General features: G+C 33.4%; 1 protein-coding gene across 1 annotated transcript in view; it reads left to right on the forward strand.

The window, feature by feature from the left end:
* LOC149782935 (translin-associated factor X-interacting protein 1-like) overlaps positions 1 to 12,772 on the forward strand; it is a 35,659-nt gene extending 22,887 nt beyond the window's left edge. Inside the window, exons 11-15 of the mRNA XM_089934495.1 lie at positions 1,356 to 1,484; positions 3,914 to 4,084; positions 7,931 to 8,173; positions 8,861 to 8,967; positions 12,110 to 12,772. Coding sequence (XP_089790621.1) covers positions 1,356 to 1,484; positions 3,914 to 4,084; positions 7,931 to 8,173; positions 8,861 to 8,967; positions 12,110 to 12,308 — 849 coding nt within the window. The 3' untranslated portion in view covers positions 12,309 to 12,772. The remainder of the gene's footprint in view (positions 1 to 1,355; positions 1,485 to 3,913; positions 4,085 to 7,930; positions 8,174 to 8,860; positions 8,968 to 12,109) is intronic.
* The last annotated feature ends 1,223 nt before the right edge of the window (positions 12,773 to 13,995 follow it).

Raw genomic sequence — 13,995 nt, forward strand, 5'->3', positions numbered from 1 at the left:
TATATTTACCACTGGACAGCATACAATGGGAGAGAATGCAGCCATGAGCATTAATTCCTATTCTCACTAAAATTGATAAACTTATGAGATATAAAGTGTTTAAGTAAATAAGTTTGTGGGATATTATCTTTGTTTTTATTTTCCAGTAAACTAAACTGAGTTTCCAGTAAACTAAACTGAGTTTACATTTATTATTGATAAAACAGCTGTCGTCTCCAACACTTAAGTTTAATATGCACTTGTAGTTTCACTTTTATCTCATTGCATATTTCCCCTTGGTAACCTCATTTTGAAAGTTATTTTGGTCTTCATACCTGTAATCAGAGTTCAGGTAACAGTATTCTGCATTTGAATTCCTGAATCCCATCTAACTGATATGGCTCCATTACATATATAGGACACTGACAGCCATATTTGGAATCATAGTGTTGAAGCTCTATTTGATAGAAGATGTCAGTTATCATTCAGATTTTCACATGTAAGATAATATGAGTAGATATATATCATTTTATCAATATATTTTGTTGTCAAAGACAATCTTTACACTGTGAAACAATGTTAAATTGAACAGGGTCTTGTTTGTATCACCAACAGTAGTTCTAACAGAAACTAAAACAAACATAAGAAATGCAGCTTCAAATGTTTTTGTTGTCAAAGAGCATTGAAATACATGTATTATAATGCAAGTGCTATTTATTGGCAAACAAGAATATAATGCAACCTTCCTAGACACTGTACTTGCTGGGTTCATTGATACACAATCATAACTATAAGAATATTCATTTTTTGGTGACTGCTTCAATGGCCTAAGTGGTTAGAGCAGACTGTCTCGGATATGGAAGGTCATGGGTTCGAACACCAGCCAAGTCATAACAAAGACTTATAAAAATGGTACTGGCAGTTGCCTTGCTTGATGCTCAGCATTAGGATGTTAGTGTTAGGACTGGTCAGCCTGGTGTTGGGATAATGTGACTGGGTGGAACATGATGCTACATGTCTTTGGCATGATGCCCCAGTGCTAGACATCACTACAAACTGCCACACTGCAGACATCGCAGCAATATGACTGAAAAATTGTTTAAGCTTTGTTAAAAATCCAAATCACACACACACACACACAATTTTCTGGACATACTTAATTTACACTTCTTCTTTAATATACAGATTATCTCAACAGTGGAAAAAATAATTATATTTTAGTGCCTGGATATTTGATTTTGGTAGCCATGTATGATGGATTGTGCTGGTAAGTTCATCATAAAGTTTGTTTGTTGCAAATATTTTAATTTTATATACGAGTGAAACTTGAATCATTCCAATTTTTTTTAACTTACATCATTTTGCTTTTGCTATAGGGAACTGGACCCTCAATTCCCAAGTACCTCAGATGTGAAGGTCAAGTGAGGAACAGGAGATTAGGGAAAAGAGATACCTCACTTCTGATAAAGGACATATGGAGGGAAAAGATTGCTAATGATGCTGAGGTATGTTGCTATTGATTAACCTTTGAAACTCATTTGATTGTATAGGTCAATGTTTACAAACATGACAGAACCTATGTTAACATGGATATAGAATGTAGATTTGTTAAGACAGATAAACTTGCAGGTCATTGTGTAAAGTATATCCTGTCAGTATATTGCTATGATTCTATCATCTTAAACTATGAAACAGTAATGAACCAAAACCAGCAAGTTAAGTAAAATTAACAAATAAATTTATTTCTCTTAAGTTACAAAGTGAACATTCAAGAGGATCTTACAGTATTGGGAATTAAATCCCAAATAATCCTAAATATTCCATCCCAAGTCAGAAGTATAAATGTTCCAAATGAATTCCAATAATCATGAATGTCTTAATGTCTCACAGTGATATAATCCAGAATGGTTTTGAATGAGTCTTCAATAATCCCAAAGTAGTGTTTTAGTCCAAAAAGTCAATGATCAGTTTGTAAGTCCAATGAATAATTTAAATAAATATTTCCTCTCATTTTAACTTAATAAACTATAAATTCTGATTATAGTCTCCAATAACTGATATTAAAACAGGAATGAAAAATTGTTTGCCACATCCTATATGTACGAAATTCACATGACCTAAAACACAGTATAACTTTCAGTGGAAAAAAAACCCCAGGTCTTGAACTTAAATTCAAGTAAACATCTTGTTTATCACTTGTAATTATGACAAAAATCAGGTAGACATTATATGACAATAGTCAGGTATGCCAAAACTCTACCCTCAATCACAGACAAAGGTCAAGCACACAATATAAATTAAATATACATAACAATACTTAAGGTCATGAATACATTTGCAATTCAGTTAACATATTACCCATAAATATACCTAAGGGACAGACCATTACATTTCCAGATGGTCTGGACCTGCAATTTTCCTTCCAACCAGGATATTTTGTTTTCTTATTTAAAGATTTTAAAAAATATAGCTAATATGATAAAAAGAATTAGTTCTTTTTTCCATCAAATCAGAGCAGTTTTATTTTTATAGTTGTTTTGGGGCTGAAAATTAATATTAAAAAAATCACCCTTCAGAAATGCTGTCTCTAAAAGATGGTTAGAACTACAGCCATTGAGGTAACCTCTTATTTCATAAAATACTGATTAGTAGTGAAATTCCCAGAAATACACATATGCTGATTAGTAGTGAAATTCCCAGAAATACACATATACTGATTAGTAGTGAAATTCCCAGAAATACACATATGGCAAGATCTGTTTAATTACAAATGAATTAATGTTAGCACATAACAGGATATGTCATTCGAAACAAAACAACAGTAGGTTTGATTTATTAGATATTAATGTTTATCATTGTTCTTATTTTACTGCCGTGTATTCTGCTGGGTACAAATTTGTAATAAAAATAGTGAATTGCTTGTTGAGATCTAACTGCTGAAAGCAAAGCTAATAAGCTCCAGAAATTTCCTTCATCAGGATATTGAGACTGCTGTAGAAGTATTTGAAAATATGCCTCACCCACCCCTCCCCTGTTAAAGAGCATGGGAATTCATGTTTTGCAATCATTATCATGTCTGCAGGTATAGTAGCACAAAGTTGTTTTTTTGTGTGTGATATCATAGGTATGCTGAAGAGTGCACTGCAGATGGATTGGACCCTCTATTTATATTTTCATGTTGTAGTCAACACCAAAATGCACATTAATTTCTCATTGTACTCAACACCAAAACGCACATTAATTTCATGTTGTACTCACCACCAAAATGCACATTAATTTCATGTTATACTCACCACCAAAATGCACATTAATTTCATGTTGTACTCACCACCAAAATGCACATTAATTTCATGTTGTACTCACCACCAAAATGCATATTAATTTCATGTTGTACTCACCACCAAAATGCACATTAATCCTCATTATGTCGGAAATGGGTCTGGCATCTTGCATTGGTTAACTTGGGTGGTAAAGCACCTGTCTAGAGTAAGAGAGGACCCAAACCTTAAACCTGGTCTGCTGTGAATTTCTTCCCTGAGACATTTGGTGGCAGTGACCAAACACATGACCTATCATACTGTTTCAGTAGAAATATATGTCTGGATAGGCACAAATAGTGGAGACAGGAGGATGTGTCTTAGAAAAGTGGTAGAAAACATGTCTGGAAAGGTACAAATAGTGGAGACATAAGGATGTATCTTTGAAAAACAGTAGAAATATTTGTCTGGATAGGCACAACTAATTGAGAAAATGAGTCTATATCTTTGAGAAGTGGGTCAAATATGCTATGGGAAAAGCTGTGATTGTAGAGCATCTGTCTAATGTTAGGGAGGTCCCAAATACAGTGCACCAGATTATTCAGCTGTGACTGTGGTTTTGTAACTTCAATTTTGTTTTACATTTCCACACTATGTATTTTTCCCTAATATTCCAGAAAAGTGATGGGGAAAGGGAGAGCCTGTCTGACTTCCTCTACACGTATCTGAAACGGAGGTTTGGTTTGGAACAGATGATTATGGAGTGGGGATACAATCTACACGATGCTTGCCAGAGATACTCTCATGATGAGCACATTGGTTTGTTCTGGGGAGCACTCAGTGAAGAGGTAAAAGGCAATTTATAAAATCATTGAGAAATGTAAGATTTTTGGAGGGTTGTATATGGTGTTTGGTTACAGTATCTTAGTTATATATGCCACCATTTCACTCTTATATTTACTGTATGGTAGAAGGCTACTCAGTCCTTTTTCTTCCAAATATTATTCATATTGAAATAAATAGCATATTGGACCATTCTTACTATGCAAAATTTAAATAAGTGGTGGATCTCTACCAACATGTTTTGTCACTAGGGGACATATTTAACATGACCCTCATCCTTAGATTCGGTGCAGTACGTGTGTTACTGGATGAAATGTTTTTACAAATGTTTTATCTCTTTCTACATCAAAAGTTTTAAATACTTTGTAGAAATATTTTTGAAAAATAAAATTTACAGATTACTGTGACTGAAATAAATGTACAGGAATATTTGTATGAAGAACCGGAATGGCATTATACTGAATACAGGCACCAATGTACACTGAATGACATTATACTGAAAACAGGCACCAATGTGCACTGAACGACATTATACTGAAAACAGGCACCAATGTGCACTGAATGATATTATACTGAATACAGTCTCCAATGTACACTGATGAACAGTTTACTGAATACAGGCACTAATGTACACTGAATGACATACTGGATACAGGCACCAATCTACACTGATTGACACTTTACTGAATACAGGCACCAATGTACACTGAATGACATTATACTGAATACAGGCACCAATGTACACTGAATGACATTATACTGAACATAACACATGCACCATGATGCTCTGAATGGCAGTATATTGAACACAGGCATAAAGATCCACTGAATGACAGTATAATGAAGACAGGTACCAATGTACACTGAATGACATTATACTGAACATAACACAGGCACCAAGATACATTGAATGACAGTATACTGAATACAGACATCAAGATGCACTGAATGACAGGATACTGAACATGTTGTTGTTGTTGTTGTTGAGGGGTTTAACGCCATTTTTCAGCACACGATAGGCTATATATGGCGGCCAGTATTAATGGTGGAGGAAGAACCCGGGAAAACCCCAGAAAGAACCACCGACCCACGAGAAGCTACTGGCATGCTTTCTCACATACCTACATTGGCTGAATCTGAGACTCGAACCGGCGCAGACAGAGGTGAGATGGCAGTGATCCGTAACGGAGAACGCTTTAGACCACTCGGCCACTTGGGGCCCCGGATACTGAACATAACACAGCCACCAAGATGCACTGAATGACAGTACAGTGAACTAAATACAGGCACCAATATGCGTGTCAAAATATTGTTTTAAGATTGGCATGTGCAAGTTACCATATGAGTCATATTAATGTGAAAATCAACCAGTTAATTAAATAGATTTGCAAATTGCCTCAACCTGATTTTGTATCTAATATGAATTTTATCAAAGTGACACACCGGTTTGAAGGACACTCATAACACTAGACCATTTTACAGTAGGTTGTAAAATGTTTTGTCTCATATAACTCATGTTCAAAAATGAAGAAAAAAAATATTTAGCTTACTAACTTGCATGTGTGTCAGTAAATTTCTGTCAAGAACTATAAACTTAAAAAGGCTTTGTGTCCATTTTATTGTTGTCATCAAAACTGTTATAAACTGGCTGTTAAATTTATTTTTGTTTTTAACCCTGCCAGAAACTGGCCTGCCATCTTATTGTTGTCATAAGCCTTGCTATAAAATGACTCTATTTATGAGTATGCATGTTTGATTATAGTATGATACCCTTACTTATTGCCTATGTATATGAAATTTATGCTAAACATTAAGTTTGATAGTGGTAAAGTAAATATGCATTGATAATCAATCAGCAAAAGTGCTAGCAACTTTCTGGGAGAATTTCCTCACTGTAATAAATTAGTTATGTTTAAATGTTCTCATAAGAAAGACTGAATTTAATCATCTGTATGTGGGCATTGTAGAAGTGGATGAAGGCAAGTGATATAGAGAGCATGCAAATCTTCACTGTTAACATTTTATATTAGATAATTAGTAATTGTTTTGTCATTGTCATATCCTTTTGTTGTATTAAAGACAATACATTATCTCATCTTTATAAGTAACATATGTCTATAATTATTTATGTCATACATTTATGTCTTCCATTTGCTATTTATGTCATACATTTATTTATGTCTTCCATTTGCTATTTATGTCATACATTTATGTCTTCCATTTGCTATTTATGTCATACATTTACTATTTTTCTTCCATTTACTATTTTATGTCTTCCATTTGCTATTTATGCTATTTATTATTTGTCTTTCATTTGCTTTTTGTCATATGTTTACTACTTGTCATATTTTTTACTATTTATGTCTTCTGTGTGCTATTTATGTCATACATTTACTCTTTATGTCTTACATTTACTGTTCATGTCAAAGATTTACTATTTATGTCTTACATTTACTATTCATGTCAAAGATTTACTATTTATGTCTTACATTTACTATTCATGTCAAAGATTTACTATTTATGTCTTACATTTACTATTCATGTCAAAGATTTACTATTTATGTCTAACATCTACTATTTATGTCTACATTTACGATTTGTCATGCATTTACCTTGTCACATTTAAAAAGAGGATTGGAAATGCATAATAAGACCAAGTTTTAGAGAAAATATATGGCACTGTCCCTTAAGTGCATACACACAGAGAGGGGAGGGGAGTTTGAAGTTTGTGTGTGTATATGGGGGAGTAAGACCAAGTAGTATGTACACACATAACAACACAAACTATATTATAGCTACTATGAGTAAAACCGATGTACCTTGGCCAGTATTGATGGTTTTTGAAGACTCTATGGTCTTAACATAAGTAATAGGAAAGAGTGAGGAGCAACAAGCTCTGTAAAATTCAACAGATGATTTATTTCCCTAGAATACAAAGTGAAAATGTAAAAATAAGGAGGAACTTGGAGTATTATGAATTAAATCCCCGATAATCCTAGAATTGCACACACAAGTCCTAATAATTAGAGTTCTGAATAAACTTTAGTGGAAATCAAATTAAATCCAATGCTGAAGTTGTTGATGTTCCTGTTGGTGGAGGGGGGGGGGGCATCTAACGCTGATGTGCCAACAATCTTTTGTTGGATCACAAAAATAAAATCCAAGAATGAAATCCTTATTGGAAATTTCACTATAAGTTCAAGTCTCAATTTCCAAGAATGTTATTTTTGAAGAGCACTTTGTGTTTCCAGAGAAGAATCTTTTGAATTAAATAATTTGAATAGATAAATTCCAGCCCAAATGAATATTTGGACATGACAATAATACAACTGATTCTGCTGAATCTTACAGCATGAATTAGTTTTTCCAGTAACAAGATTATATAGTCATCTACTTGACCTCAGGTCACAATTAGCATTTGCTAAAAAAAAGTATTACCTAATGGAAAATAACCTTCTAGAAGGACCCTAAGTTTTACTTATAATTAGGTCTGTTACTAAAATTATAATAAAGAATGTGGAATAGATCAGGTAGGGCAGGGATATTTATATTGGAATTCCAATAACCTAGACCCAAATAAAAATGTTCATTTCTATGAATAAATATCTCTAATATTAAACCCATTCTCACATTAAACTATTTGGCTGTGTATTAGTTCTTTACAGAATTAAAAAAAGTCAATGATTCAGGTCAAGTAGAACATGAACTTGATTTTGGAGGTCAAGTCCAACATACAGTGTTACATTAACATACCAAATAATGAAAAAATAATTTATTTTTAAAAAACCTAACTAACAAACAATGCCATTTAAATATACATAACAGACAATTGCATCCTTTTTGGTCCCCAGATAGATGAAGAGATCTACCATAGCCAGTTAAAGTGTGTGCAGAAACTTTTGACCCATCTGACCAATCAAGACATGGCCCAGGGCAACAAAAACAAGCTGAGTCGAGATGACTTCAAAGAAGGCCTCCGCACCTACCTCTCAGGCATAGAGGAGGATTTTGTAAATAGGCTAGTGAAGGCAGCAGAACAAGAACTAGATGCAAAAGACTCCAATGAGTTTGAGTACAAGAATCTCTTTATGGAGGTGAGACACCATCTTGTCATTAAAAACTCCTTAAGCACCAAACTTGGAGGTAGAAGTGAAAATGCTAAAATCTGAAATTCATTTACTCACATTGCACAAAGATATGAATATTATTCAGATATGTATTGTAGCCCTTGCCCCCCCACAAAGATAATTGTAAAGATCTTCATCATATTATAATCAAAGTTAATGTATCTCAAAAATATGAATTATCGGTCACTTTTTGTGCTCAGAATTTTGACCATGGGTAAATATTTTTGATGGACGAAATACTAAGGTACAAGTTGCCTGGAAGTAAAATAGTTTATTTTGAGTCAGCATATGGTAGTCTATATTGTCAAAATCACAATTATCCCATGGCAAAGTTAGTTATATAATTGTTTACCAAGTAGTTCTCATTTTGTTTATTATTATCATTGGAATTTTTTAATGTTGAAACATGCTTTGACTTTTGCTGATTCTGTAAAAGATACAAGCAGATCATAGTTGTTGATTTGATAACTATGCAAAAGAAGAACATTTATAAACATTTGCTAGGGTCAGGCTTCCAGATGAAACAGTCATGGCTGTACAGATTTTAAACTCCTAGGCTTTGCACTAGATTCTCAACTTTTTCCTAGTGTTTTGTCATTTATTTCTTGCAAACCATGTATGACACCTTGATACAAGTTTTTGGTCATAAAACAGGATGATGAAGGAAGAACAGGCCCATTCCTGGATGATGTGCGCAAGTTTCACACTCAGGAAAGAATGAAATTTGTGGAGGAAATAAAGACACAGCTTTCTGATATCAAGTATGTCTCATAATATATATGTTATATAACCAGGTGAAATTGACTTAGTTGCACATGCAATCAGAATGCAAAGGTTTTCTCTTGTTAGAATAGGAGCTTTTGATGAATATTTTATTATTATTATTATTATTAATAATAAATTATTATTATTAATAATAATAAATCCTTTAGATTTGCTTGCTGCAATTTTGAAAAAATCTAAATATGACAATCTTGGCAATTACATTTCTGTGTATCAAAAAATCAAACCATTGCTTCATATATACTTACATCTTAAATTTTCTGCTTAGGCAGACCAGAATTGTGTATTTACTTGATTTTCTAGAAAGGAAGACACTGTTGATGAAAAAGGGTGTTATTGTAACATATTTTTGCATAAAAATTTCAGGATACATCTGTACATATCTTATTATCTTATATGGTTGTGGAATTATTGATGACCATATTTAGTTTTTAGAATTGTTTAAAAATTCGAACAGAAAGGCTTGCATCATCTTTATGACCCAGAATACAGATTTGCCTTATTTCCTTTCACCTTTTTTGCTACATTTGCTGATGTGGTCACATTATAAAATTGATATTTCTTGGAGAATGTTATGCGAAGTCATGTTAATGGTAGGGATATATTGTTTTGTCAATCCATGCATCCGTCTGTTACACTTTATATTTTGTGTTTGGGTGCGGTTTTCTGGATTTGTGTTGGCCACCTCTGTTCTGTTAACATATTTCCGTTTTACAAACTAAATGCATGGAATGGATTTGGGTGATAGTATTTGCATATTTCTAGATTTTTAATCAAAGTACATTTGCTTCTAAACAATACATGTTCTCCTTATTGCCACCAATTTCTCTGCCTACAGCTTTTATATATCTTCAATGGAGTATTAGGGGTATGGATTTGTCAGTGCTTGCATGGATCTATAGATCACATTATCCTAACCTTTTCCTTGAAAAGTTACAACATAGTCTTTTTACATTGGCCCTTTTGGGGCATTTGATGCCTTGCAGTCAGTAAAATCTGTCTGTGTGTCTGTCAAGTGCTTTTCCTCATAACCTAATTGACAGACCTAAATGGTATTTGGTAAGATGTTTAAGATGACCACTGATCTTATATGCTGCACCCACGAAGGGTTTGAGGGTGAGGGTGAAGCTAAAAAGTTGTATTTCTGTAGGTAATAAAAAGTGAGAATATTTGCAATGGTTGCCACTGCTAGTTTAAACCTCATTTATATTCATGTATTCTTCTGTCCATTCCATTACAAGTTCAAACCACTTATGTTAAGTGCTCATACAGTGGTCCAGGTGGAAGTGAGATGTGGTTACCAAGGTACATGTACATATAGTGGAGATTATTAATGAAACCTACCTTCATACCAGTGTAATAGAGAAATCTTAGACATTTGTGATTCTTGCTTAAATTTTCTCGGCAATATGATACAGAAATTCAGTAAAATTGCATCTTTACTGCTCTTGTCTTGGATTGGTTATCTCAAGTCACTGGTCTTTGTCTCCTAGTGAGAATAACATGCTATTATTTTCTTTTCAAATATATATAACCTGATCGTAATAAATTAGAACATCTGCAAATCAAAACCTTCCAACTGAAACTAAATGTTAACATGTTTTGCCTAGATGTAGCACTACAAGAGCTAAAATGTCACCTACTTACAGAGAAAGCAGTTAGAAGAGTTATCTACCCTTGGATAGAAGATTTGGTGCCTAATCCTTAATTTGTCAGTTACAACTGGAACAAAATTGTAGATTGCTATATGTTTATATTTATGTAACTTACAGATCTTCTTTATAGCTGGATGATTCCAGCCCTTAAAAATAATATAGGGATTGTCAGAGACAAGGAAATAACATCCCTGGATACAAGTATGCCCTCTGATAGGCAAAGTCCTTGCAAAAGACAACTAATGTAATCTTGTTGTTGAGAGATAAAATTTCATGATAACGTAGCAGTAAGATGCACACTTTCAGGATGTCATACAGTTCAATTTGAATTTCATATTTGTTTTAATTGCAAGCAATGAAAAACATAAAATTAATAAATCCATTATAATGTAAAAACATTATGCGATAGAAAAATCTAATTTGAGGCTGAGAATTTCTGGGACCAAAAGGAGGTTTACCAAGTTCCTGCTCCAGGTTTGGAGCATCAACGGTTTAGTTTACAACATACAACAAATAATTTGTTGTTAATGAGAATTGCTGTTGGAAAGCTTGTAACATTAGTCATTTCAGTATTAAAACCACAAGCAAAATTGCAGACATAATGTCATAAGCACAGTGATATTCTCAATAGTGGGCTATACATATCTCACATGGGCAACTATCACATATAGAAGAATGAGAACAAGTTTTGTTCTTGCTGAAGAGCATATGGGTAATAAAAAAAATTCAGTGGCAGCCAGAATGAAACCTGCATCAAGAATCACTTTATTTCTTGTCTCCCTGGCAAAGCATCACAAAAGACAAATAACACAGCATCTCAACTGCAATTTCCTTGGCACAGTGCCAGACCCAAAATAGATTTGATTAATTTTGAATGAGCAACTACAGACCCATGTATGCTCTATTCCCAATTTCATGTAACCGTTAAGATTTTTCGTCTTAAATTGATAGTATTCTGTTATCAGTCTTATTTTTTGGTTTTGGATTGATGATGTTTACAATAAACATGAAGCAGGCATCAGGATTAAATTAGTCACAATTCTTGCTTTCTCCTTAACTTAGTTTTGTTTTATCTGAGTAAAATGTTGAAGATCATTCAGATTTGAAGAATTTCTGAATTATTTTTTTAATAATAAAATGACTCACATGTATACAATTTTATAGTTAATTTGAATCCTTTTTCTGATAACTCCTACTAAAACCCCAATATTGTCCAAAGTATTATAAATAAGGTAATGCAAAATCTTGATTTGAAGAACAAAAATAGAGAAATTGGGTCAAATCAGGGTGTGGTCTCTAACGTCAAACCAAGGACAACAAAGTGCAAAGTTTGCCTACTCTTAATCTTAAAAGCAATGAACTGCATGTTTACATCCTGAACTCTGACCCTGCATCTTTACATCTAAAATGCTATGGCCATAAGACTTGCAATGGAATGAGATCATGTGATATTTTCTACTTTTAGCCCCGTCTCTGTTAATGACCTGAAACGAGCAATTACTCTGGCAGACATGGAAATCAACAAGGAAAAAATAGATAAATACATGAGTTGGGCATTCAAAACAACAAAAGATAAAGTTTATGACTCGGAACCTGTTGAACAGGCAACCATCATACAGAGATTACAACATGGAAATCTACTGAAGACTGGATGGAAGATTTAGACTGAAGAAGAATTATGTTGAATTTCATTTGCCTAAGTCATGATCCTACTAGCTTTGTGCCTTAAGATTCTGGAAAAAAACAATTTTGGAATCCAACTTAATCTGAAAAGAATCTAACTGATTTTGTACATTGTTGGTGTTGGTTGTGGACTCTTAAAATTCTGAACTAAAGTTAAATTTTACCAATCATGTTGTTTCAGTCTTTCAGAAGACAATGTAAAAAGTTATAAAATATATTTTGATAGTTTAGAAGTTTTATTTCCCATCATTTTCTTTGTTCCAAATGAAGAATAGTAAATTTGCTTTCATAATTCAATGCATCCCATTTGAAAAGATCAATCACAGACATTATTTTGTACAACTGGTTTACTTCTGACCTTATCCACTTTTTACTTGCATAGAAACACACTATATTTGTATATACATTATTACTTATGTACATAATAAAATTGATCTAATTTTAATACTGTTTCAGCATGCTTTCTTCTAATGTAAACATTCATACGTATTTCAGTTCTGAACAAAATGCAACATAATAAATAAAGATACATATTATAATTGGATGCATCTCGATAACTGGATGCACCTGTGTTAGTCCTAATCCATTACAAATGCATTACAATGAAGGATGATCATCATTACCTACATTGGGTATTAATCGTGAAAATTCACACAAAAATCAGAGGATCACAGCGATTTGTCAAAGTGCACATCTTCACAAATATTACGGTCATCAGCTGAAGATGCTAATATCAACAAATAATTTTGCTCCAACAAGTTTTTGTAAGAGTTACTGCCCCTTTTGACTTGAAACTGAATCCAATGTAGGACTGAATGCAAACCACTGTGCTCCTGTTTTGTTAGAGTTATTAGTCTTATTGTCTTACATCTTGATGCTTTGTAACATAATCTTGTGAATGCAGCTGGTCTGAGTTTTTATTGGATTACACTTGTATGTAGTGTGTGATAGATTCTTGTGAATTTGACTTGTCTGTTTTCAAATCAATTGCAATAAAACTTTTTCCCACCCATGTGACAGAAATCTAACCTTACTTTTCTTGTCTCAGTCTGGCCATCTCAGCCATGGTGTCCACGCGCTAGGAACTACTTTTAAAACGAAGATACCTTTGTTGTCTTATGCTGTGCCTGACAGAGTTGTTATAAAATCATATAACAACAACAACATAAATAATATAAAGAAATTAACTCCTAAAACAATTTAGGGTCTCTCCAACTCTGATAACATACCATACAAAACATTTTAAGACACACACACAAAGTCAAACTATTTGGTGAAGCTCAAGACACACACGCAATACACACCACTGACTACAAAAATCCAAACTGTCTCAACACTAATGCAAAGCTGACAAAAACCAGAAATGTGTTATGTCAGACTGGTTTCTTATAATTTTGTAAAACACTCACAATCTGCCCCAGTTGATTCAAATATAATAATGTGACTGCAAATGAAAACTACTGCACTTATCAACCAGAGTGGTTCATTCATCAGTCCACACGCTATTCCACAAAAAGATTTCCATGTAGCATATCACTGCACTAGTGAAAGCAACCATTGCCATATTTCCAAGACAGAAAATAAAAATTTCCAAGAAAGTCATGAATTAGAATTCTCTTCAGTTGTTACACACTTGTTAGAACTGTACCCAGCAGGCCTATTGTACTG

The sequence above is a fragment of the Sinohyriopsis cumingii genome, chromosome 15 (assembly GCF_028554795.1).
Source record: "Sinohyriopsis cumingii isolate HCF-2022 chromosome 15, ASM2855479v2, whole genome shotgun sequence".
Lineage (NCBI taxonomy): Eukaryota > Metazoa > Mollusca > Bivalvia > Unionida > Unionidae > Sinohyriopsis > Sinohyriopsis cumingii.